Raw genomic sequence first — 27,024 nt, 5'->3', positions numbered from 1 at the left:
GACCGAAGTCTGTGGAACTACATTGTAAGAGACCTTCTAAAGTTCTTGTTGGTTAGATTTTAAGTGAAATAAATTGTTATTCAATTCCTTTTATGGCTAGTTTTTGTGGCAGTGTCCAGTTTTATATGGTTTTGTTAGTTTGTATTAATAAAGTTTGTTAAAGTAATTAAACTTTCACAGTACAACCGGAGCGGCAGTACTATGTTCACGTATGTCAACGTAATATGTCACCTATTTTTATATGTACTTGTCCTACCGGTTTGTCTACGATTACATGTGTCGTATTGTCATGTTAATGTCTTGCCACGTGATTAAAGTTCGTTCGTGCACTTGTACGTCCTGCATCGTCATTACTGGGCTGGACAGTCGAACTAAACAGACTGCTTCAAATGTATATTGATTTGATACGGATATATTTTTGGGCGAGCGGTGTTCTTTCAAAGTAAGTGAATTGTTAAATTATTTTAAATATAACTATATTATTGGTGAATCCTTACGTAATAGTTATAGGTGTAGTATTTAATATCAATTCAAATAATTATAGTAATTTGAGAAAGATAAATGACCTTTCTTTGTTAAAAGTATTTTGGGAGGTATATTAATATGGTAGCGATAGGTCTTCTTGTTATGGTATTCATAGTGTTTCGAAAGAAAATATCAAAAACATCAGATACATTTTAAACCTGACATTTTAGTATTTTCGAGCGGGTCGGCATAGTTCATACAGTCTCTTGTCACCGGCTTAGCTGAGTGAGCATGCCGCTTTGACTCAGTTGATACAGCAGATTGGTTAACCGTGGTTCTCTCCTGGTCGGGACACAGCATTGTATATTTGCCCTGTTATTTCCGAGACTCATGTTTTGAACAATGTCCGTAGACACCCGATTTTAAGGAGATTGATGAAACAGCAAATAGAAATTGCCATGACTATTTATAAATGCATATAAAAATTGGATCTATCAAAAATAAGGCTGACTATATAATGTATATAAAAGTGTATTACTTTGTCAGGTTTGAACAATGTATGAAAAAGTTACAATGTCATTACGTCAAACATTGCTTAATCATTAACGCTGGTCATGAACAGTAATACACTTTCTGACGGATGAATAAATTAGGATTAACATTTTATTTCTTTAAATATCGATCCACAAAGAAATTCGTTTTTGCCGCAAAATTCCGCGCCAGCCAGTCAGATTGTAACATATCTAAATCTGACAGACGTTTGCATTGTACGGTATCACTGCGAGAAACAGTTCAAGCGTTTGTATATTTTTTACACAATATGGTGGATGGAGTCTACTGTATACAGGACAATTTGATCAAGTAAAGGTATGTGTAGTTTTCTTATATTGCATAGCTGTGTTTTGGTCAGAATTTTAATCGATAGGTTAAAACAGAGGATTTTGGACCCAATGCACTCTTTATGGAGCCTAACGATGTAGATATCGGCGATTCTTTAGTAAATTTTGACGTTTGACACTTGCAAACAACCAAAACAAAACTATTTTCACGTGCAACTTAGGACCAAAAGGAGTATTTAGAGGGCTTTTTTCATAATGCCCTATCAGTCCAGTGTTTCCTTACTAATGCAGTGACAGTTATACCATATTATACATGATTTTACGGGGGAAATTCTCCTGTGACCAACGTCAAACCAGTTCACGTGTGAAGAGTGTAGAAATTTATATATGTGGTTTTTAGGAGAATGCTTCGTGGTATATACAGATCCCTGTGAACAGAAATTAATATGAACTTGGTATACAGAACTGTACAGTGAATAATATCTCTTACATTTTGCATTGACATGTACATTAACGATTATTGAACTAATTCTTTCATATAGATTTTGTAAACCAAAACTAATGATAACATTTTACTCAGTAACTATGCCAAGGATACATGTGGCTAGTTATATATAAGATTTCTTTGATATACCTAGTTTATGCATTTGTTTTTAATCTTTTTGTTATTCTTTCAATATATCATAGGTATTGAGAAGAGCAGAATAAAGGTGAAGTCAAAAGGAGAGTCATGGAAGCAATATTCATCAAGGCGTATACAGAATTGTTACAGTTCATGGAAGAAGGAATGTTTGATTATTATATTCCGTGTTCAGCTTCGGATATACACAAAGTTAAAGTGATGGAGATTCTCCAGGATTTGTGTCTATGTCAACACTACAGCAATGAATTCTGTGATACTCTGTTGTTGGATGGAGAGTTTTGGGAAACTCTGGATTTAACTACACTCAGGGTTTTCATAGTATCAGATGGTGCCTTCCTCTATGTGGACACCAGACGCCATGACCTGGGATCTGCAATCGAACATCAACAGCTGATTTCTTTTGTTGACCAATATTCTAAATATATGGAAGAAATGTTTGTTAATGGAAATGTTATTGCCATTGAAGCATCTGATCCAGCACAAGACTGGATCAGCCAGCAGATGATTAAACCACATGTGAAAGTGTTAAAGGAAATGTTAAAATTCACGGATATTCAAATAAAAGATGGATTGGAAAATCTGCATCAGAGAGGTAAGTTTACTGTTATCAGGGTATTAGTACTTATAAGAGGGATTCTTATCATTGTGATGTTCATATTGAATTTATTGATGATTGTGATGAAAGATTTTATTGGATTTTTTAATTATTTCATTGTATATCAAATAAATGTTTTATAATTGAATAATTACCATTGCCAGTATCAGTGTCTCCCATTTTGTGCATGAACATGCCTTTCTCCTTCACCACAAATATGTATATAATTTAGTACACCTCATTATGTATATGTATACCCCCATAATACCCTCCACCATGTTTATGTATACTCCTTTAGTCCCCCTCATCATATATATATACTTACCCCTTAGTCCCTCTCATCATGTATATACTTAACCAAAGGTCCCCTTTATCATGTATATACTTACCCCTTAGCCCCCTTCATCATGTATATATTTACTCCTTAGACCCCCTTATCATGTTTATGTATACTCCCTTAGCCCCCATCATCATGTTTATGTATACTCCCTTTGTCCCCCTTATCATGTTTATGTATACTCCCTTAGTCCCCCATTATCATGTTTATGTATACTCCCTTAGTCCCCCTTATCATGTTTATGTATACTCCCTTAGTCCCCCATTATCATGTTTATGTATACTCCCTTAGTCCCCCTTATCATGTTTATGTATACTCCCTTAGTCATGTATGTATTTACCCTTTAGTACCCTTCTTCACGTATATGTAAATCACCATAATACCTCTCATCATGTTTATGTATACTCCCTTAGTCCCCCTTATCATGTTTATGTATACTCACTTAGTCCCCCTTATCATGTTTATGTATACTCCCTTAGTCCCCCTTATCATGTTTATGTATACTCCCTTAGTCCCCCTTATCATGTTTATGTATACTCCCTTTGTCCCCCTTATCATGTTTATGTATACTCCCTTAGTCCCCCATTATCATGTTTTGTATACTCCCTTAGCCCCCATTATCGTGTTTATGTATACTCCCTTAGTCCCCCTTATCATGTTTATGTATACTCCCTTAGTCCCCCTTATCATGTTTATGTATACTCCCTTAGTCCCCCATTATCATGTTTATGTATACTCCCTTAGTCCCCCATTATCATGTTTATGTATACTCCCTTAGTCCCCCATTATCATGTTTATGTAGACTCCCTTAGTCCCCCTTATCATGTTTTGTATACTCCCTTAGTCCCCCATTATCATGTTTATGTAGACTCCCTTAGCCCCCCTCATCATGTTTATGTATACTCCCTTAGTCCCCCATTATCATGTTTATGTAGACTCCCTTAGCCCCCCTTATCATGTTTATGTATACTCCCTTAGTCCCCCTTATCATGAAAAATGTATACTCCCTTAGTCCCCCATTATCATGTTTATGTATACTCCCTTAGCCCCCATCATCATGTTTATGTATACTTCCTTAGTCCCCCTTATCATGTATGTATTTACCCTTTAGTACCCTTCTTCACGTATATGTAAATCACCATAATACCTCTCATCATGTTTATGTATACTCCCTTAGTCCCCCTTATCATGTTTATGTATACTCCCTTAGTCCCCCTTATCATGTATGTATTTACCATGTAGTAACCCTCTTCACATATATTTTTCCCCTTTGTCCCCTCTCATCGTGTATATGTTTACTCCATAATACTTCTCATCATACATATGTATACCTCTTAGTCTCTTCATCATGTAAATGTACACTACTTAGAACACCTCATCATGTATTTGTATACCTGTTAGAACCCCTCATCATGTACATGTATACCTGTTAGAACCCCTCATCATGTACATGTATACCTGTTAGAACCCCTCATCATGTACATGTATACCTGTTAGAACCCCTCATCATGTACATGTATACCTGTTAGAACCCCTCATCATGTACTTGTATACCTGTTAGAACCCCTCATCATGTACATGTATACCTGTTAGAACCCCTCATCATGTACTTGTATACCTGTTAGAACCCCTCATCATGTACATGTATACCTGTTAGAACCCCTCATCATGTACATGTATACCTGTTAGAACCCCTCATCATGTACTTGTATACCTGTTAGAACCCCTCATCATGTATTTGTATACCTGTTAGAACCCCTCATCATGTACATGTATACCTGTTAGAACCCCTCATCATGTACATGTATACCTGTTAGAACCCCTCATCATGTATTTGTATACCTGTTAGAACCCCTCATCATGTACATGTATACCTGTTAGAACCCCTCATCATGTATTTGTATACCTGTTAGAACCCCTAATTGTGTATTTGTATACCTGTTAGAACCCCTAATTGTGTATTTGTATACCTGTTAGAACCCCTCATCATGTATTTGTATACCTGTTAGAACCCCTAATTGTGTATTTGTATACCTGTTAGTACCCCTCATCATGTATTTGTATACCCGTTAGAACCCCTCATCATGTATTTGTATACCTGTTAGAACCCCTCATCATGTATTTGTATACCTGTTAGAACCCCTCATCATGTATTTGTATACCTGTTAGAACCCCTCATCATGTATTTGTATACCTGTTAGAACCCCTCATCATGTATTTGTATACCTGTTAGAACCCCTCATCATGTACATGTATACCTGTTAGAACCCCTCATCATGTACTTGTATACCTGTTAGAACCCCTCATCATGTACATGTATACCTGTTAGAACCCCTCATCATGTATTTGTATACCTGTTAGAACCCCTCATCATGTACATGTATACCTGTTAGAACCCCTCATCATGTATTTGTATACCTGTTAGAACCCCTCATCATGTACATGTATACCTGTTAGAACCCCTCATCATGTATTTGTATACCTGTTAGAACCCCTCATCATGTATTTGTATACCTGTTAGAACCCCTCATCATGTACATGTATACCTGTTAGAACCCCTCATCATGTACATGTATACCTGTTAGAACCCCTCATCATGTACATGTATACCTGTTAGAACCCCTCATCATGTATTTGTATACCTGTTAGAACCCCTCATCATGTATTTGTATACCTGTTAGAACCCCTCATCATGTATTTGTATACCTGTTAGTACCCCTCATCATGTATTTGTATACCTGTTAGAACCCCTCATCATGTACATGTATACCTGTTAGAACCCCTCATCATGTATTTGTATACCTGTTAGAACCCTTCATCATGTATTTGTATACCTGTTAGAACCCCTCATCATGTATTTGTATACCTGTTAGTACCCCTCATCATGTATATGTATACCTGTTAGAACCCCTCATCATGTATTTGTATACCTGTTAGAACCCCTTATCATGTATTTGTATACCTGTTAGAACCCCTCATGTATTTGTATACCTGTAGTTTGTATTTGTATACCTATTAGAACCCCTCATCAGGTATTTGTATACCTGTTAGAACCCCTTATCATGTATTTGTATACCTGTTAGAACCCCTCATCATGTATTTGTATACCTGTTAGAACCCCTCATCATGTATTTGTATACCTGTTAGAACCCCTCATCATGTATTTGTATACCTGTTAGTACCGCTCATCATGTATTTGTATACCCGTTAGAACCCCTCATCATGTATTTGTATACCTGTTAGTACCCCTAATTGTGTATTTGTATACCCGTTAGAACCCCTCATCATGTATTTGTATACCTGTTAGAACCCCTCATCATGTATTTGTATACCTGTTAGAACCCCTCATCATGTATTTGTATACCTGTTAGTACCCCTAATTGTGTATTTGTACACCCGTTAGAACCCCTCATCATGTATTTGTATACCTGTTAGTACCCCTAATTGTGTATTTGTTTACCCGTTAGAACCCCTCATCATGTATTTGTATACCTGTTAGTACCCCTAATTGTGTATTTGTTTACCCATTAGAACCCCTCATCATGTATTTGTATACCCGTTGGAACCCCTCATCATGTATTTGTATACCTGTTAGTACCCCTAATTGTGTATTTGTTTACCCGTTAGAACCCCTCATCATGTATTTGTATACCTGTTAGTACCCCTAATTGTGTATTTGTATACCTGTTAGAACCCCTCATCATGTATTTGTATACCTGTTAGTACCCCTAATTGTGTATTTGTATACCTGTTAGCTGCCCCTCATCATGTATTTGTATACCCCCCTCATCATGTATTTGTATACCTGTTAGTACCCCTAATTGTGTATTTGTATACCTGAACCCCTCATCATGTATTTGTATACCTGTTAGAACCCCTCATCATGTATTTGTATACCTGTTAGTACCCCTAATTGTGTATTTGTATACCTGTTAGTACCCCTCATCATGTACTTGTATACCTGTTTGTACCCCTAATCGTGTATTTGTATACCTGTTAGAACCCCTCATCATGTATTTGTATACCTGTTAGAACCCCTAATTGTGTATTTGTATACCTGTTAGTACCCCTAATTGTGTATTTGTATACCCGTTAGAACCCCTCATCATGTATTTGTATACCTGTTAGTACCCCTAATTGTGTATTTGTATACCTGTTAGTACCCCTAATTGTGTATTTGTATACCTGTTAGTACCCCTCATCATGTACTTGTATACCTGTTTGTACCCCTAATCGTGTATTTGTATACCTGTTAGTACCCCTAATTGTGTATTTGTATACCTGTTAGTACCCCTAATCGTGTATTTGTATACCTGTTAGTACCCCTCATCATGTATTTGTATACCTGTTAGAACCCCTCATCATGTATTTGTATACCTGTTAGAACCCCTCATCATGTATTTGTATACCTGTTAGAACCCCTAATTGTGTATTTGTATACCTGTTAGAACCCCTCATCATGTATTTGTATACCTGTTAGAACCCCTCATCATGTATTTGTATACCTGTTAGAACCCCTAATTGTGTATTTGTATACCTGTTAGAACCCTTATCATGTATTTGTATACCTGTTAGTACCCCTAATTGTGTATTTGTATACCTGTTAGTACCCCTAATTGTGTATTTGTATACCTGTTAGAACCCCTCATCATGTATTTGTATACCTGTTAGAACCCCTCATCATGTATTTGTTTGTACCCCTAATCGTGTATTTGTATACCTGTTAGAACCCCTCATCATGTATTTGTATACCTGTTAGAACCCCTCATCATGTATTTGTATACCTGTTAGAACCCCTCATCATGTATTTGTATACCTGTTAGAACCCCTCATCATGTATTTGTATACCTGTTAGTACCCCTAATTGTGTATTTGTATACCTGTTAGTACCCCTAATTGTGTATTTGTATACCTGTTAGAACCCCTCATCATGTATTTGTATACCTGTTAGAACCCCTCATCATGTATTTGTATACCTGTTAGAACCCCTCATCATGTATTTGTATACCTGTTAGAACCCCTCATCATGTATTTGTATATTGTATACCTGTTAGAACACATCATCATGTATTTGTATACCTGTTAGTACCCCTAATTGTGTATTTGTATACCTGTTAGAACCCCTCATCATGTATTTGTATACCTGTTAGAACCCCTCATCATGTATTTGTATACCTGTTAGAACCCCTCATCATGTATTTGTATACCTGTTAGTACCCCTAATTGTGTATTTGTATACCTGTTAGAACCCCTCATCATGTATTTGTATACCTGTTAGAACCCCTCATCATGTATTTGTATACCTGTTAGAACCCCTCATCATGTATGTTGTATACCTTGTATACCTGTTAGACCCCTCATCATGTATTTGTATACCTGTTAGAACCCCTCATCATGTACATGTATACCTGTTAGAACCCCTCATCATGTATTTGTATACCTGTTAGTACCCCTCATCATGTATTTGTATACCTGTTAGAACCCCTCATCATGTACTTGTATACCTGTTAGTACCCCTCATCATGTATTTGTATACCTGTTAGTACCCCTCATCATGTATTTGTATACCTGTTAGAACCCCTCATCATGTATTTGTATACCTGTTAGAACCCCTCATCATGTATTTGTATACCTGTTAGAACCCCTCATCATGTACTTGTATACCTGTTAGAACCCCTCATCATGTATTTGTATACCTGTTAGTACCCCTAATTGTGTATTTGTATACCTGTTAGAACCCCTCATCATGTATTTGTATACCTGTTAGTACCCCTAATTGTGTATTTGTATACCTGTTAGAACCCCTCATCATGTACTTGTATACCTGTTAGAACCCCTAATTGTGTATTTGTATACCTGTTAGAACCCCTCATCATGTATTTGTATACCTGTTAGAACCCCTCATCATGTATTTGTATACCTGTTAGTACCCCTAATTGTGTATTTGTTTACCTGTTAGTACCTCTCATCATGTATACCCCCATAATACCACTTATCATGTAACTATATGTACCTCTCATCATAGAAATGTTTATATGTCTCTCTACCTCTAATTATTCTTTGTAGTCTCATGGTGACGCATTGTGCTCATCTATGTCCAGAATTGTGCGTCTAGCATTTGTAAACAATTTAACATTTTCGACTTCTTCTTAAAAAAAAAAAATCCAGAATTGATTTCAATAAAAATTTTCAGAAACCTTCCCTGGCAAAAGATGCACAAAAAATAGTGATTTATATGACCCCCACCCCACAGAGGCCTGAGGGGCAGGGCCAAAAGTGTCTAACAGACTCAAAAACCTTTTTCTCAACACCCAGATATGGTAGAATTAAATGATCTTCATGGATGGAAGCATCTTGACGTGTTTTACCAAAATTGTGAATTTCAAAGCCACAGGGTCTCACATTTCTCTGTGGTGAATGAGTCATGTTTACTGTAGTTCATATAGGAAAAATAGACTTTTTAGTATAATTTGTTTAATTTTCATTGGAAATATTTCAAACTAGATTAGAACTATGAGTGAAGAAAGACGGCTTGATGGTACGTCCGTATTGTTTCCTGGCTGACCCCCAGGGGCTGATGGGCAGGGCCAAAATGGGTCAAATCGACTTAAACAAAAATCTTCTTCTCAACACCTAGATATAGTTGCCAGAGGGGCAGGGCCAAAAGTGTCTAACTGACTCAAAAACCTTCTTCTCAACACCCAGATGTGGTAGAATTAAATGTTCTTTATGGATGGAAGCATCTTGACATGTTTTACCAAAATTGTGAATTTCATTGCCACAGGGTCTCGCATTTCCCCATGGGGAGGGGGTGAATTTTACTGTACGAAAAGTGTCTTAAGGTGCTTTAGTTACCAAAATGGGTCTTACTTTATTCATTTGGAAAGATACTTACCCTTTAACCATTATATTCAATATTGCTTATCTCAGGTGGCTGTCAAGGCTGCTCTGTTATTTACTTGTATACCACTCTCTCCCACTCATCATATATACTCCTTATTGTATACTGGTACACATATTCCCCACACTACTGAACTCCCTTGTGCTCATATTACACAATTCTTTAAGTTTTGCTTACCTTTTGAATATGTTGCAGATGAGGAAATCAATTTCCCTAACCTGCTAGATACACTAGTCCTTACAGAAGATGCTGTGGTGAATGTTTATATTGGGACCAGGAAGTATGCCTTCTCTGCTGATGTCAAACTTGTCCTCCATGAATGTTTTGATAGATGTAAGTTTCACCATCTTCCAGGTAAAGATAAGCTTGCATGCAGGTTGTTAGTTCAAAAAATGACTATGTCTAAAAAAATGTTTGGTACAAACAGTATGAAACATTTACATTCCTCGGAATTATCTCTTTACTTCAAAAAATACCTTGTTAATTCTGAAGTCCTGTCTAATCTGACAAATTTGTGAGTCTTATATGGTGTGGTATAAGACAGGTTCATTTTGGGACATAGGGCAATAGAGTAGCACATTTATCAGCTGATTGTTAAATTGTGTTCATAGTTGATATGAATGCATTTTGTGTGACAGATAAATAGAATGATGTCAGTTAGATGTCATGACAATTTATCACCCAAACTGCATTTATATAGTCAATAGATAAACTGTTCAACAGTTCTACATGTATAATTCTGTGCACATGTCAGAGAATGTTGGCAATTATTATCATGTATTGAACAATTTACATGCTATCTTACCACTGGAATCGTCCAGACACTTTTGAGGAAAGAAAGCAAAATTTTATCGCTCCTGTATATTCCTGTTGATATTGAGTTTGACTTCCTGTACAAACTACATCATGTGATAAGGATTGTAATTTTCTATCATGTAACACAATATTTAAAGATGAATTTTGAAGAATGTTATAATTCTCGGTCCCCTTGTCTGTTTAACTTAAGTGCTGTACCATCTGTCTATGTGATAGAACTAGATCAGATCAGAATTGATAGCAACAGGATATGAAATGCACGTACCTGGTGATATCAATGTAAATAACAAGTTACTGTAGTGAACTGGTCACAGTGTTGGCTGAAGATTGTATGATCAAAGTTTGAATACCTGCAGTTTGTCCTTTTTACTATTTAAAAAAGATAGATATATTTACATTCATAATTTGTTTAATACATTTCAGACCAGAGAGAACCAACCATGCAAGAATTTGACCAAGAATGGAATCGCATCAAAGGTACTGGCATAGGTAATACTCCTGAGCATTACACAATATCAAACGTAAAGCTAGAGATCTGTATGAGGATAGAAAGTTTCACATACAGTGGAATTCTTCTGTCAGAATTAGTTATAAGATATAATGTGAACATGCAATGACATCAGTTCTACCCTGAATCGAGATGTTTTCTTGTTGTCACCACAATTTGTTTACTGGGTCTTCGATATATAACAATTGTATCACCTTTAATAATTTCATATACTTTGAACAGATTGTTATATTGTATTCAGATTGGTTTTCTGTAATTGAACAGTTCCCTTCCTCTGGTAGTCGTATATAAGGTGGGACACACATATAGGATCTTACATGAGGTTCCATTTGATGTGATTTATGAAACACAGCCATGTCTTTATCTTAGGGAGTCTGTGGCTAGTGAAGATGAAAAATTTTGTGACAAGTTTCGATCAATTTATCAAAAATCACATTATCAAATGGATACAAATTTAAAATCTGTTTTATCATATTATTCAGGCAATTATGGTAGAAAATGGTTATTTTAATGTCAAATGTCAGTTATTTCAGCTTTGCATCTATGTTCTTTATTGTTATGTCACAATAAACTCTGTGTGTGACATTGTTTCATTATCTAAACCTGATGTCACAATGTGTTAAAGTATGCATGTTTAATATGCAAAAATAACACAGGGGTGTATTGACTGAATAACAAAGCAATCATGTGATAAATATATATACCATGTATATATATCTTAAATAATTTTTTTTTTTAATTATTGATTAAATATTTCCAGAACATTTGATCAACCTTGTGGACATAGAGAAAGCCAGAGCTGAACAGGCAGACAACAGGGCAAACAGGGCACACAGGGAAAAACTTGAGGCCATGAGGCAGACCAACACTGCAATGGAGGACAGGAATGAGGCACAGCAACTGATGAATGCTGCTATTGAGGAGATTATACAGGGTAAAAATAGAGAAGATCTGCTAGCGGATAGGAGTCAGAGAGCAGAGGAGGAGAAGAGGAGAGCAGAGGAGGAGAAGAGGAGAGCAGAGGAGGAGATTGCACAGAGAATACAAAAGGAACAAATGTTAGAGGAGGAGAAGAGGAGAGCAGAGGAGGAGAAGAGGAGAGCAGAGGAGGAGATTGCACAGAGAATACAAAAGGAACAAATGTTAGAGGAGGAGAAGAGGAGAGCAGAGGAGGAGAAGAGGATAGCAGAGGAGGAGATTGCACAGAGAATACAAAAGGAACAAATGTTAGAGGAGGAGAAGAGGAGAGCAGAGGAGGAGAAGAGGAGAGCAGAGGAGGAGATTGCACAGAGAATACAAAAGGAACAAATGTTAGAGGAGGAGAAGAGGAGAGCAGAGGAGGAGAAGAGGAGAGCAGAGGAGGAGATTGCACAGAGAATACAAAAGGAACAAATGTTAGAGGAGGAGAAGAGGAGAGCAGAGGAGGAGAAGAGGAGAGCAGAGGAGGAGATTGCACAGAGAATACAAAAGGAACAAATGTTAGAGGAGGAGAAGAGGAGAGCAGAGGAGGAGAAGAGGAGAGCAGAGGAGGAGAAGAGGAGAGCAGAGGAGGAGATTGCACAGAGAATACAAAAGGAACAAATGTTAGAGGAGGAGAAGAGGAGAGCAGAGGAGGAGAAGAGTAGAGCAGAGGAGGAGATTGCACAGAGAATACAAAAGGAACAAATGTTAGAGGAGGAGAAGAGGAGAGCAGAGGAGGAGATTGCACAGAGAATACAAAAGGAGAAATGTTAGAGGAGGAGAAGAGGAGAGCAGAGGAGGAGAAGAGGAGAGCAGAGGAGGAGATTGCACAGAGAATACAAAAGGAACAAATGTTAGAGGAGGAGAAGAGGAGAGCAGAGGAGGAGAAGAGGAGAGCAGAGGAGGAGATTGCACAGAGAATACAAAAGGAACAAATGTTAGAGGAGGAGAAGAGGAGAGCAGAGGAGGCATTGATCCAGGAAAGGATAAGAGAGCAAATCAGAGCAGAGATATTTGAACAAGAAAAGAGGAAACTTGAAGAAGAAAAATTATTAATGGCAGCACAGTTTGAGAAGGAGAAGGATACTCTTTTATTAAGAATACAACAACTGTCAGGTTGTGTACAAGCATGATATGTGTATGTTAGTAGTCTGACTGTATGTGAATGTGTATGTGAATGTGTATGTGAATGTGTATGGGTATGAACAAATGCTGAAGTATGAATGCTTGATGTATTTGGGACACTTCTTTGAATTTTAAGGTAATTTGTTAAATATTAGCTACTTTATAGAACCACAGTATCATTAGCACTTTGAGTCTGTCTCAAGCTGAAGTGGAGATGTATACATTGTATAGAAGAATCTTTAATTTTGTTTGTTTCATGCATTTTGCTACAAGTACCAGTCATAATTGATATTTTTGTCTGTTTAGAAAAAGGAAATAAATGTTTACATGTACATTTTGCAATAGATGGAATCTATAAGTTCAACAGCCCTGCTTTTTTTTAAGTCATGATAATAAAATATATAAGATCCTATACCCCTCCCACCTCCCCCCCCATCCCCATCCGCCCTCCCAAAAACACATACACAGCATTTTCCCCTCCTCTATCCTTCAACACTATGCAATATTGTGAAAATAAGTCATTCTATCTTTAGATTACTTGTATGGTCTTGGTGGTATGATATAAGGTGGTAATTTGTCACATCCATTAATTATTATTTGATAATGTCACATTTACAGTGTTTACAGAAACATTTGGGTAGAGACTGACTCAAGGTGTTAGTTAGAGAGTAAGCTATCCTTAAATTGATTTGGAATGTTTATTTGTGAGTAAACTATCTCTTTGTAAATCAGTGTTTACATTATCTCAGTGTAAATCAGTGTTTACATTATCTCAGTGTAAATCAGCATTTATATTATCCCAGTGTACATATTTCTTTATTAGATAAATTATTATATTATCTGAATGATAATATATCATTTATTACATCGCATGAGTGTTAATATATCACCATCTACATTATCATTGTGTAAATATATCATTAATTACATCACATGAGTGTAAATATATCATCATCTACATTATCATTGTGTAAATATATCATTTACTTGGTGCAAGTATATCATTTTTACATCACAAATGTAAATATATCATTAATTACATCACATGAGTGTAAATATAACACCATCTACATTATCATTGTGTAAATATATCATTAATTACATCACATGAGTGTTAATATATCATTGTGTAAATATATCATATTCTTGGTGCAAGTATATCATCATTATTTCACACAAGTGTAATATATCATTTATTACATCACATCAGTGTAAATATATCATTTATTACATTACATGAGTGTAAATATTTCATTTATTACATTTTATAGAACAAATTTTAAGTCTTTATTAATCATGTACATGTACTAGATTTTTGGTAAATCCTGTAAATTGAGAATCAGATTTCAATTCATTCTTCACCATTAAATGAGAGTGCAGATTCATCAAGCAACAAAAACACATTTATTTTTTGTTATGAAAGGTGACAAACATTTGATAGGATGAAAGTGTGAAACTATACAGTCACAAATCAGTTTAAATATCAAACCTTAGAAATCAGGTTTTTATTTCAAATGGCAGCAAATTATCTTAATATATTATACACTGTTAATACTGCATATACACCTGTACATGTGCAGCTGATATGAAACTAATGTTAAATCTGTTGAATTTGTAAATATTTTTGTAATCACTCTCAGATTTCATAAACCTTCATTCAGTTTTAATTGTGTAAATAAGATTGAGTTTTTTTATAATGATAGAATAAATTTTAATTTGAATATAAAGATTTGTTACAATTGATTGTTATAAATTTAGGGATTGTACTGACTAGTACAGATTTATTTTCATGAAGTTTTAATCTTTTAATCATGACACACATTCATCTATTTTTCAAGTAAATTTACTAGCATTTTAAAAGTGTAGAAAAATCTTATGACAACATGCTCTTTGGATTTATATGCGTGATGAAGTTTTACAAACTTTCCTTGAAGATATTTTACTTTTTGTGACTTAACAGAGAACGTTTAAAATAATTTATAAGAAAAGTATTTAAACAATGTTGCTGCTATACAAAGGCTGGTTTTAGATTTTATTTGTAGATAATGTAGATAAAAAAGGGAACAAATTCTTCTGTATATATGTACATACCAATACCCTTTATTTGCATTTGTTGTCTCTTATTTTATTTTGATGTACATTGAATGATTTTACCACATTGTCATCATTCATTCAGCTTCAAATGTCATATAACAATATCTCCATATTGGCTTCCAGGCAGCCAGTTTGGATCTAGCAGGTAAAGGAATGTTCAAGTATCTTATCATTAAGAGCAAAAACAGAGAAGAGAAGAGAAAAAAAATGAAAAGATCCAACTTTCAAAGAGCATATAAAAAATCAAACAATAGTGGGTGCCAAGATCCCTCTGGGATCTCTTTTTTTACAGGTATATCAATGTAATATACACTTGAATGTAAAAAGACTTGTTAGTGAAGTCATGTTACTGGTACATTGGCCACACTGATGTAACACTCAATTTATTTGTACTAATTGGTTTAAGTTTCAAATGTAATATTATAATTTAGTGTACGATTGTCATATTACTGGTATTAAGTTATGGAAGGTGCACAGATAGAAACCAGTCATGTTAAATGTGAACATTATCATGAATGTATTGATGAGTTTTTAAAATAAAATCTGGTAAATGCACTTTATTACAAGCAATATAGTTTGTACAATTTCCAATGCATTTTTCGTATTCAGAAATATTGACTCTGAACACCCAGTCTATTTTTTTAGTAATATTGATTTCATTTGTTGTGCCTGCAATGGTTGACCTGAATCATGTTTTCCACTACAACATATTGATGTTTACAGATAGATTGAACAGTTGTACACTTCTAGGTATAACTGTAAGTATTGAAATAAAAGTTAAGGTTGCCTTCTCTCTGTAAACATAAATATTGACGAGGATTGTAAATTGTTTTGTACTCCTTGTAGATATTAGATGCAGCATATATACTGTTATACATATGTAATAAAATAAATCAAAATATTTCTGTTGTGTGTTTCATTTCATGACTAAATCTAGATGCATGTAAATTAATTAATTTTTGAATACTTCTTTTTGCAATTTCCTTATATCATATGACGGAGGATTCACCTGATAATTTTAAAAGGAATAAACATTTACCACCCATGGGATATTTTAATTCAAGGTTTTCATCTTACAGATCTGAAGTTTATAATCTACATCCTTCAATGAGAAGACAATTTGAAACAGATTCACACGACAGGATACATATTTCACAAGATATACTTGGTTTAAAAAGTTTCGGTGTCATTTTACACATATTTTTTTTTAGATATGATTTAGTTTCATATGAAGGGCCATGTGTGCTTATGGCATGGTGTGGCACCTATAGTCCGTCAATGTTATTCTACAAATCACTCGTAGTTATAAAGGACCAAGTTGATTTTTACCAAATTTGATCTAAAGCATCCTCCGGAAAAGTGTATAAAAAAGAGCAGTTTTATTTATTTTACAGCTGCTTTCTGCTTATACTAATCACTTGTTGGCCTAGATTGAAGTGAGCGAGGAATCTTCACTTTGAGAAGACACCAGAGAAGCTAAAGAAATCACAGATGGGCGTATAGATGACTCCATTCCTTTTCATGTTAGATCAGGTAACCAAACCCCAGTTACCTGAAAAACAGGTACTTTATCCATAGGCCCTGACCTCAAACATTGGGTTTCAGGCTGTCTGAGGGATGGGGCCCAACATTGGAATTCAGGAAGTTAAAAATCTGTCTTCTTCTGTAAAGATGAAAGGATTTCATTCAAGTACTTGTATACAATGCCTGAAAAAAGAGTGCTTTCATATATCTGTCTAATGATTATTAGCTGTTCAGATGATGAGATTTTGACCTGAAATAGTCTGAAGTGTTGTTGGATGGAGAGGATTCAATTTTGTTTAAAATGTGGATTTTACTACATCCTGGGGACATAGGGGCATGGCCCAATAGGGGAAATAGATGTTAACCTTTCAGTTTGAATTCCGGCTGAACTTAACTAACAATATAGTGATGCCTCTTGTTTTTCACACAAATACAACCCCCCCCCCCCAAAAAAAAAAAAAATTAAAAAAAAAGAGAAAGAAAAAATGCTTCATCAGTATCCTTTCCATTTTGTATCATTGTATCATAATATCACTTCAGTACTTGAACTAAAATAGAATTTACAGATACACCATATGGTAAATTTTCTAAAAGTATTAACACTAATTATAAGACTGGAACCTTATCCACTTACTTTGTGACTGAAGGGAGGGGCACAATGGGTAAAAGAATACTCAAGACATTGTCGATTATATATTTTCAAAAAGAAATCCTCTCGCATCTATTATCTTTCAAACTTTTCAAGGAAAAAGAAAATCTAAATACAAATGAATTCCTACGTTTACAAGTATTCTGATATTACAATTATTACAACATCTTTGTACAAAAACGTCAGTAACATGTCCTAAAAAGAAGAGGACTTTGAGACATCTGTCCAATAATCGTGAGCTCTTTTGTTGTGATAAATCTCAAAATTTGATATGGAAATCAAGATCAAGGTAGATATATACATGTAGAATTTCAGACGGTACACTCATTCAAATTCATATACATAATAAAACATTGCAATAACATTCACAATTCAGGACAGTTACTTGAAGGCCATAGTATTTTCTTGATCAGTCTCAAAATTAAACATGCAAGACTATTAAAGGGCCAAATAAGGCCTACTGGTGAACTAGGGAAAGACCTCTGGTAATCTGTTTTGGACAATCATGATAACAAATTTATACAGCCAGTAGTCATTTGGTTACTAATTGAATCTCGAGACTAAAAATACACACCTGATAATTATGATTTTTATCAATTTTAAAACAGTTACGAAATAAATTATCAGCTTTCATCAACCACTCTTGATAGACGTAAGAACGAAGGATATACGTAATGCAACGGAAAAACGGAGAGTATCCGGAATATCCCTGATACGTAAATCTAAGGTTGCTTATTACATTGTACCAACTTGATGAAAAAGCATATGGAAGGAATTTGACTCTTCTCAAAGCAGTTTAGTACGCTGTCTTCTGTTTGTCGATATCTCCCAGTATGCCATGCTAATGTTATACGCTGCTCTCCTAAAGACCAAGCTAATGTCTTCAATAGTTTTTTTCCTGTGAATGAACTTTCCTTTAGGAAGGAGATACAGCACTTACAACAGAAGAAATACCTCTATATTCTTTAATACAAAATTTATATATCTTACTTAATGATGTTGCAGATGTACTCAATGTGTAGAGAACACAAACAAGATTTGCGGTCCAGATTTGGCGAGTCACAAACTACTTCAAAGTCTTTGACAATGTGACATAAGGGCTTACTAATTATGCTAGGACGAAATGGAATTATTGCTTATATTATAGAGTAATTTGGGAAATGTATCCAAGGCCGAAGTCAACTACAATACTACAAGTTCACGCTGGGGACTATATATTGGTCAAAACTGTGACATATATCCTTTTAGTAATTATTATATATGTTATATTGACTGTTATTGATTCCTATACTCGTTTGCAGATGACACCTCCTTAGAGCAGCAAACATCCTAACTCCGATTTGAACCCGAGTCAGACAGTGGCATGATAGTCTTTGCTCTCGACATACTTATGACCAAATACCTTTGCATTTTGATGATATTTGTAGAGCAGGTGTCAAATAAGTTAGAAATTGATATCTACTGAATTAAACGTTCATATATTTGTCAACTTATAGTTCGAACTACTCTCACGTTCGGTCCTATAGACTTTTTTCGATCTGGATTCGATGATTCCTAGTCGGTACCAAAATAGTCGATATAACGTCAAAACCATTGGGACTAGTTCACCACATCATTTTACCCACATTCAAGTTCACTACAGTCGAAAGTGGGTAAGTATTTTAATGGCGTCTTCTCTAAACAAGATACCGAAGGTCAGGATAAATGTCCGATAATATGCTAAAGTAAGTGACCTTGGCCCACTTATAGTCCAGATGACCTCGACTCTTAGGCTCCGAGGACGTTCGAAGCTACTGCATACGACCAGTAAAACACAAGACTGTACTAGCAACACAATTATACACTTGTCATATTTGGAAGGCAAAAACGAAGCTTCATCCAATCGTCTCTTCATTAACTGCATAACAATAACAACCAAACTGATAAATATTACAATTTTATTTTAAGTAATTTCTTAAGAAGGACTCAATTTTGTTAGTACTTTTTTTCCTCATAAATCAAAGGAAATTCCAATACTCCACAGACTAAAAATCTATATCTAAGCTCATTGTTATATCAGTTTTCTGACACATATTTCATCCAATCAAGAAAAGTGCAAGAAAAATCTAATTTAAAAAAGACGAAAAATAATCTAATATAATGTCATAGGAACTTTCCGTGAATGGTTTCTCAGATCAAGGGAGGCAACTATTTCTTTTCTTTTTTAAATTGCAACACTTATCTCCCTTTATAATCGGCGAGGTCATCCAAGATGGCGTCCAAGGTTGTACAGCGAGGGATACAAGAAGTAAAACCTATCCTTTCTGTCAACAAGATAGAATCACGGAGAAGAGTTTTGAATTTATATAGAGCCTGGTACAGACAGCTACCATATATAGGTATATATTTTTGGACATTGCTTAGTTTACCGAATGGAAGTGCAACCGTTAGTAGCCGGTTATCGTTAGGTTCACTGTCCTGATAGTGGCAGGGACAGACGTGAATAGGCTGAAAACATACTTGATCTGCACTGGAAACTCCGACACATTCTCTCATTACCGATGATTAAAATCCCCCGAACTCACGCACGTTTGTGTGCACGCAAGTCTTAAAATATTTATTTGTAAATACAAAAATGGCACGTTCACAATTGACCAAGAAGACTTCAGGTTTACGTTTTCAACTACATTTGTAAGCAACAATTAAAATATCACTCGTCTAATTTGTTTGAAATTCAATAAACCATACACTGTATGTTGTAATCAAATGTTTAGCCACAGTAAAAGCATGTACAGGTGAGTAAATCAATTTAACAAATGCAAGAATTCCCAAAATTTTTGTTTGCAAATGTTGTTTATCATATGAATATATCAACTCAGCATGTGAATGGAAAAAAAACTGCCATCTTGTTATCTTGTTATTTTTAAAATGCATTTTAGAAGTTGCCCGTATACCAATGTGTCTGAGAAAAGAGGGGAAAATCCTCTGTAATGAGAGATCATGTTGGAGTTTCCGCAAACCCAAGTAATCCCAACCCGTTGATTATAATTTTTTGACGTTTTAATGTGTAAATTATGATTTATTGACACCATACAATCTTGTGGATAAGGGTGCACATATGATGGATGCTGGGTCCATAATATCTATACATATTGTGATTCACTAGCTGAGTAGAAAATGTAACAAATTCTTTGTAAGCTTACATGATGAATTGAGGTATTTTGGGGTCACATAAGGAGTCTTGATTTGCCTGATTACATTGGAAAATCTGCAACACGACTCCTTTCAAATGTTTCTTGTCTTGTTGAACCTCAAACATTGTTGAGTAGTTTAAACCACTTTATTTTGGTGAAACATATTTATGGGAATAAAATACATAATGGCATTTTTGACTCAAACACCCCTTAATAGGAGCAGGTCAGTGTGGTCTATGTCACTCAGCTGATGAAGCATTTATGAATTACCATGCTGGTAACCCAGTTTTAAATCTTATTGAGTTGCAGAGAAGGAACGTGTTTTTCCATAATCTGACTTTTATTGACCAAGCTTTATATGGCAGATGTTGTCAATGAACAAGAAGTTCCTTTCGGAACATCCATCCTCAATACTCCAGGGATTATGATCACTTTCACTCTCTGCACCCCTGGAATTTGTCCTGGCAAAATTGAAGGTTCCATGTGCAACATCTTGTGAACAAGACCAAAATACTAGTTTGATCCTTTTATGTACATCAAACGAATCTCAAGATCACATAATGTTATATTGTACTTGCTTTGAAGTTTGGTGTTGCTCCTTTATAATCTTCATAAGAAGCATATCAGCTTGTGATTGGTCTTTTTTTTTCTAGTAGAACCAATCAAATTACTTCGCTTGTGCCTTCTTTTTTGCCATGACATGTTCCAGAGGTGCAGAGAGCAAGAGTCAAAAGTGAATGTAATCCCTGGAGTATTGAAGATATGGAACAACTGGTCTTATTTTCCTTGTACTTTTTCAAGAATGTTTGTTCATATTTAGTGTTAGTTTCCTTGTATTTGAATTTTAATGAGGATTTTGTCGATATGTCATTACATGTATTTTCTTTGTCATTTTAACAACTCTCACTAATGCATTTAATTGTAAAGCAACAAACTTAACTAGCATGATTACTTTTCATTGCAGTAACAAATTTCCATATACCACTGACAACAAAACAATGTAAAAGCCGCTTGAGGAGTCAATTCAACAAAAACAAAGATCTCTCAGATCTTCGTGTTATCGACATGATAGTCATAAAGGTACATCGATAATAATGTTCATTTCTAAGCCACAGAATCGCCAATTTTCAAGTTGGTTCAGAATTTTCAAAATCATGTATTATTAGTTGTTTTACTTGTACCACTTCACTTACATCAATTATGAAGACAGCATCTCAATATTCTATAGTTAACGCCTTTGAACATTTTAATGGAAAAAGCTGTAGCGTTACATTATGAAGCTATGTAACAGTAATTTACCCATAATGTTTTCACAAATAATGATATAAGAACAATATAATGTTTCTTCTTCAGGGCCAGATGGAGCTTATGGAAACAGTTAACAACTGGAAACAGAGAAACCATGTTATGCAGCTATTTGATGACCATTCGGAAGCAGCCAAATCTAAAGACTTTTTGTCCAAATTTTATGAAGGTCATGAACATTAACCCATTCTAGTGCAACATGTAAATAAACTGAAACTTGCGTGTTTTGATCCTGGTATGGAAATGTTGGTGTTTTCTTAGAAAAAAAAACCTGAAAAAATCTCAACACTTGAAAAGTTGGAACATCACAATTTGAAATGTGTCAGTATGAATAGATATGTGTAAATAAATGTTAAGATGTTAAAAATCAGTTGTGTTCATACTTTATTGTTATTATGTTTTTAATCAATTACAGAATTAACGATGATCACATGTCATGAAGTTTAGAGTTGTAAGATAAATAACTCTGAATGCCAAAATCTCAAAATAGCACCAAATACCAGAAAACAGAACTCTTACAATAATGTATACCTCTAACTCTTTTACCAATTTATATTATGTCATCAATTTGAGAATAAAACAATAACATGATTAATATTTAGATTGTATGCCATAGATGTCTTCTCCAATTGATGAGATTTTACATCAACCCAGTTTTCAAAAATGTTCTTGATTAATAGTTTGATCAGGGAAATTTAAACACCATCAGTGTTCCATTGGCCATTTAATGGTCATGACTATAAAGACACTAGCAATGAAATAGCTAGAGTGGTACCGATAATGAAAGAATTCTGATTTTTCAGCATTGTATGTTTAATTTTGTTCTTTACACAGTATCAAGGTTCAATCAATTTTTTCACAAGAGATCCCATAGAGATTTTTTTAGATCAGCAAGAAAAATTGAGAATGTAAAAGTTCGTACAAGTTGACTAAAAAATATATTTAAGGGAAAAAAATGGTTGTGAAAAACATTGATAACAAAATTTCTAAAACCAATTTACTGTTTGAAATTGAGAATTTAATACTCGTATAGAGACATGATAATGGAGCACTCAAAATCCAAGATGGCAGTCTGTAAGCCATCTTGTTTTTTTCCATTCAGATCTGAATTTTATCATGCAGGGTAATGTATCAATGGTAGTCTATGTATGAAACTTGAGAAAGATTCATTCATTAGTTTTCGAGAAGCAATAATGAACTATAACTGCCAAAATCCAAGATGGTCACCTGGCGTCCATTTTTCACTTTATCAATTCAGATATTGGTCATTCGGAGTCTTATGAAATTTGAACAAAAAATATTCATTTTGTACTTCTCAAGAAATCGTGATATTTCAGCAATGGAAATCAGATATATATTGTAGTTGACTGGCAGCCATTTTTTTTCTGTCCCAATCTGGATCATGGACAACCTGGAAACAAATGTAGTTGACATATGAAATTTAAGAAAGATCTACTTTGTTCCCAAAAAAAATAATACAAGCAAACTTCAGCATGCAAAAATACATGTACGTGGTTGCTATCTGGCAAACTTCAACTTTTTATGACAGATGTCATGGTGGTGAACCTGAACAAGGCAAGTTAATATGTGGGTTGATCAGGAAAACCATGATTATGCAATCATGCTGAAAGTAGCTGCCATGTCAAACTTCCTGATGTGCCTGAAAAACATCATTTTGTAGGCACCATGTCCTTGGACTCTCCACTAGTTGCGGCTTGGTATTCAAAATAGGGGTTTTCAATTTGGCTGTCATAGTGACCAATTTTTCATTTCAGAATTTAAAAAATGGATGACCTTGCATTATTCCTGTAAAGTTTCAATTCAATCCATCAGGTGAAGTTTGAGAAGTTTCAAACTTGTAACATGGTTAGTAAAGCTTTAATGTTGCAATCATGTTACAAAATGGTCACTGTGACTGCCATGATGCACATTGCACTAGGCCAAAATGTAACAATGCTATGTCGGCTTTCTTTCCTTCTTTACTTAATGTTTCCACCAATGGAACCGGAGAAGAAATTATCATAATTTTTTTCTCAATAATATAGCTATATTGGTTTTCAAACTCCTGAATCTTGAGTTCCTTCCAGGCAAGCTTCAGCTAAATTCCACTTGTGGAATTTGACAAGAAGTTTGAAATTCATAAGTTTATGAACTGTGATAGAGGAAACGGTAGCTGTAGTCAAATGACCCAACTGTCATTTTTACAATTTTATGACTGTGCACCTTCTGAAAGGGCAACATTTCCATTTAATGCTTTCTCAATTGAATACCAAGATTCCAAGATCCATGTTTAGTCAGTAGCAAGCCGGGATAAAGGATTATCAAACAAGCTCATATTGGCGACCTTGACCCTCTTTCAAGGTCACATGGGTACAGGTGTTTAAAACGGCAAACAATTTCTCAAAAAGCAAAAGGCTCTTGGTCATTATCATGTCAAGCTCATTCCATTATTTGACCTTCTAGGTTACATGATCAAATGTGTTAAAATTCTTAAATACTTTCATCTCAATTATGATATCAGAATGCTACCAAGTTTGTCCAAATAAACAACCTTGCCCCACTTTCAAGGTTTTACTAGGGTCAGAGGTGTTGAAAACTGAAAAGGAATTTTTAATAACCAGTGAACCCAGTAATCATATTGGACTGCTTATATACCGGGATAGAGGGATACCAATATTGGTCGAATTATTTCTTCAAATTCATTTCTTTGAATACATTTAATGTAACAAAGGTCAAATGGGGCAACTTATTTGAAATTTCACCTGCTTCAAATAAAAGTATACTGTAAAGAAAACATATGTTTAATATGAACATGAACGTTTCCAGAATAAACCCATCAAAGAGTGTTGTCTCTTAGTTCATTGGGCTTCTTGTAACAACAGAATGATAGAAGACTTCAAGCTCTGCAGGTCTGAGGCCAGGAGAGTTCAGTGACTGCCTTGTATCCAGGATCAGTTATAGATGAAGAATTAGAGCCAGCACCATTACCATAGTTGCAATTCAGTAAGTTCTTGATGTCCGTTGCTTGAATACTACATGGTACGCAGGCCAATTGAAGAATAGGGACAAACTAATTAAGATATCCAATCACAATAAGTTTGGAATAAGTCTTCTTACGTCAACCGATTCCATAAGATGTGAAAAAAAATGACTTGTATTTACACTTTTACTTCTAGTAATGTGAAACATCTTTTTTTTTCATCAAGAAAATGCTCATGACGTCATTCCAATGAAATGTTACATTTGGGGAATCTCTTAAAATTTTGATGTTACACGAGAGGAAATCACTATTGAAGTGGAAAAATCTGATACTTCTGTTTCTACACAATATCTCAAATCAATCTGAATTAATTTTGTCACGGACTTGGTCAGCTTGTGTGGGATTGATCAAAGGTTATTGAGCTGAAGGCAATATTTGACTCTAGACCTTGAATATGGACCAAGTTTGTTTTTACTCCAAGTTAACGATAGTTGTTGACATTATAACACTAGTGTATTAATACTACCAACATCTCTACACTACTGGTTCAGACTCCTGGACAGTGTCTGCTATGCAACATGCTGCATCAAATGTCACTGGCATACTTGGGTTCAAGACAAACTTGTAGTGTTCTGTGTAGGAGCAATAAAAACTGACAACTTTGTCAAGCTTAATCCCAGGAAGTAGCCTGCCAAATATATATTTGAATCATGATTTTAGACCTCCTGCTTTTTAATCAAAAGTTGTTTATTGAAACAAATTTGACCTCTGTGACCTTAAATATTTGTAATGACAATTTATTTCACACTGTTTGGTAATCTCAGGAAGCTATAAACCAAATATATCACTTTACAGAATAACGCTTCAGAGGTTATAAGAAAAAGTTAAGGATTCCAAGCCATGGTTAGGCGAGCTGTTACTGATACTTTGTCTGTAATAATTAAGTCTTTCATCATGTGAAGGCAGGCATCAATGTAGAATTTACTATGGTGGTCATCAGATTTCCTCTAAAATTTGCTACACAAGTAAGTCTCCAAACGGTTTAAATGCATATGGGTGGGAAAATTTGTATATATATGAAATTTGACATTCTAACTAACATTATGGTGATGTTGACCTTCACACACGAAAAGCAATCCTAAGCATACACTTTCATAAAGCACTTGTTCTACAAAGTTAGGCTGGTACTGATCCCTACACATAGACGTTCTCAGCTGTCCAAGACAAGTTAAGATATGGTTCAAATATATTCTGTAAGACTCAGCTTGCAACTTTGCATTTAGTATCAAAATCCATTATTTCTTGTTAAAAATAACAAGTCTTAAAGTTGTTTTGGTGGACAAAATCTTATCTCCGTTGACAAAAGCATTTTGTTCTTTAATATTTTGACAATGTCTATTGATCAAGCGACTTATCAATTGGTTTTAATCAAATTTGCTTCAGACAGGAATGAAATACAAAATGCTTTAACATTTCAGTTTGATCTTGACTTGACAACACCAACATGGAATCATGACTTTCATGCAAGTTATTCCAAGATAGAAGATAGAATTAATTATTCTATCTGTAAAGTTCTATTCTGCATGAAAAACTGCACTTTTTTACTAACTTTTAACTTTTAGGTGAAGGTCACAGTGACCCGATTTCAACTCGCACCACTTCACCTGCTGGTGATGCAAGTATGTTTGAAGTCAATCAATCCCCAATGTTCCAAAGCTTTCGTCACAATAAAACCTAATTTCAATGCACTGTACACATTCTGTGAATGATGCAGTCTATATATCTTTCACAGGTATGACCCAGTCAATTTCACTTTGACCATCTGAAAGTGAGGATCACAGTGACCTAATTTCAGGACACTACAAACTGTGATGTAGTAACATTTCAAGTTTCCTTCACTTCTCATTATCAATTGTAATTATGGATTTTGCTGTTTGGAATCCTGCATGTTTACCAAGTTTAGCCAAAGCAATTTAAAAATATATGTGCTTGAAGTGCATCAAAATCAACATGTTCATGTCACCTCATGAATTAGCACCTGTGTACATGTTTTACATCTCAATAATACGAAGACTTAGTACAGAGTACTGAAAAAAAAACTCACTTTTCT

General features: G+C 34.9%; 2 protein-coding genes across 3 annotated transcripts; both read left to right on the top strand.

The window, feature by feature from the left end:
• Positions 1 to 1,295: 1,295 nt before the first annotated feature.
• On the top strand, positions 1,296 to 14,053 carry LOC132559512 (golgin subfamily A member 6-like protein 26). 2 transcript variants are annotated; one of them, XM_060224140.1, is made up of 6 exons: positions 1,296 to 1,332; positions 1,992 to 2,539; positions 9,976 to 10,113; positions 11,020 to 11,085; positions 11,865 to 12,725; positions 12,830 to 14,053. In XM_060224140.1, exons 2-6 carry the CDS (start codon positions 2,035 to 2,037, stop codon positions 13,195 to 13,197), a joined length of 1,938 nt encoding a protein of 645 aa, XP_060080123.1. In that variant the 5' UTR covers positions 1,296 to 1,332; positions 1,992 to 2,034; the 3' UTR covers positions 13,198 to 14,053. The 2 variants fall into 2 exon arrangements, with proteins under 2 accessions (XP_060080123.1, XP_060080121.1); XM_060224138.1 differs by having other exon boundaries at positions 11,020 to 11,073; positions 11,865 to 12,848.
• Positions 14,054 to 19,702: 5,649 nt separating this feature from the next.
• Positions 19,703 to 22,304, top strand: LOC132559515 (NADH dehydrogenase [ubiquinone] 1 alpha subcomplex subunit 6-like). The gene is made up of 3 exons (XM_060224143.1): positions 19,703 to 19,834; positions 21,594 to 21,709; positions 21,983 to 22,304. Exons 1-3 carry the CDS (start codon positions 19,708 to 19,710, stop codon positions 22,115 to 22,117), a joined length of 378 nt encoding a protein of 125 aa, XP_060080126.1. The 5' UTR covers positions 19,703 to 19,707; the 3' UTR covers positions 22,118 to 22,304.
• Positions 22,305 to 27,024: the final 4,720 nt, after the last annotated feature.

The sequence above is a fragment of the Ylistrum balloti genome, unplaced genomic scaffold (genome assembly GCF_031769215.1).
Source record: "Ylistrum balloti isolate Yb309-2 unplaced genomic scaffold, AGI_CSIRO_Ybal_v1 Utg370928, whole genome shotgun sequence".
Taxonomy (NCBI): Eukaryota; Metazoa; Mollusca; class Bivalvia; order Pectinida; family Pectinidae; genus Ylistrum; species Ylistrum balloti.
This window is presented reverse-complemented; position numbering and strand designations above follow the sequence as displayed.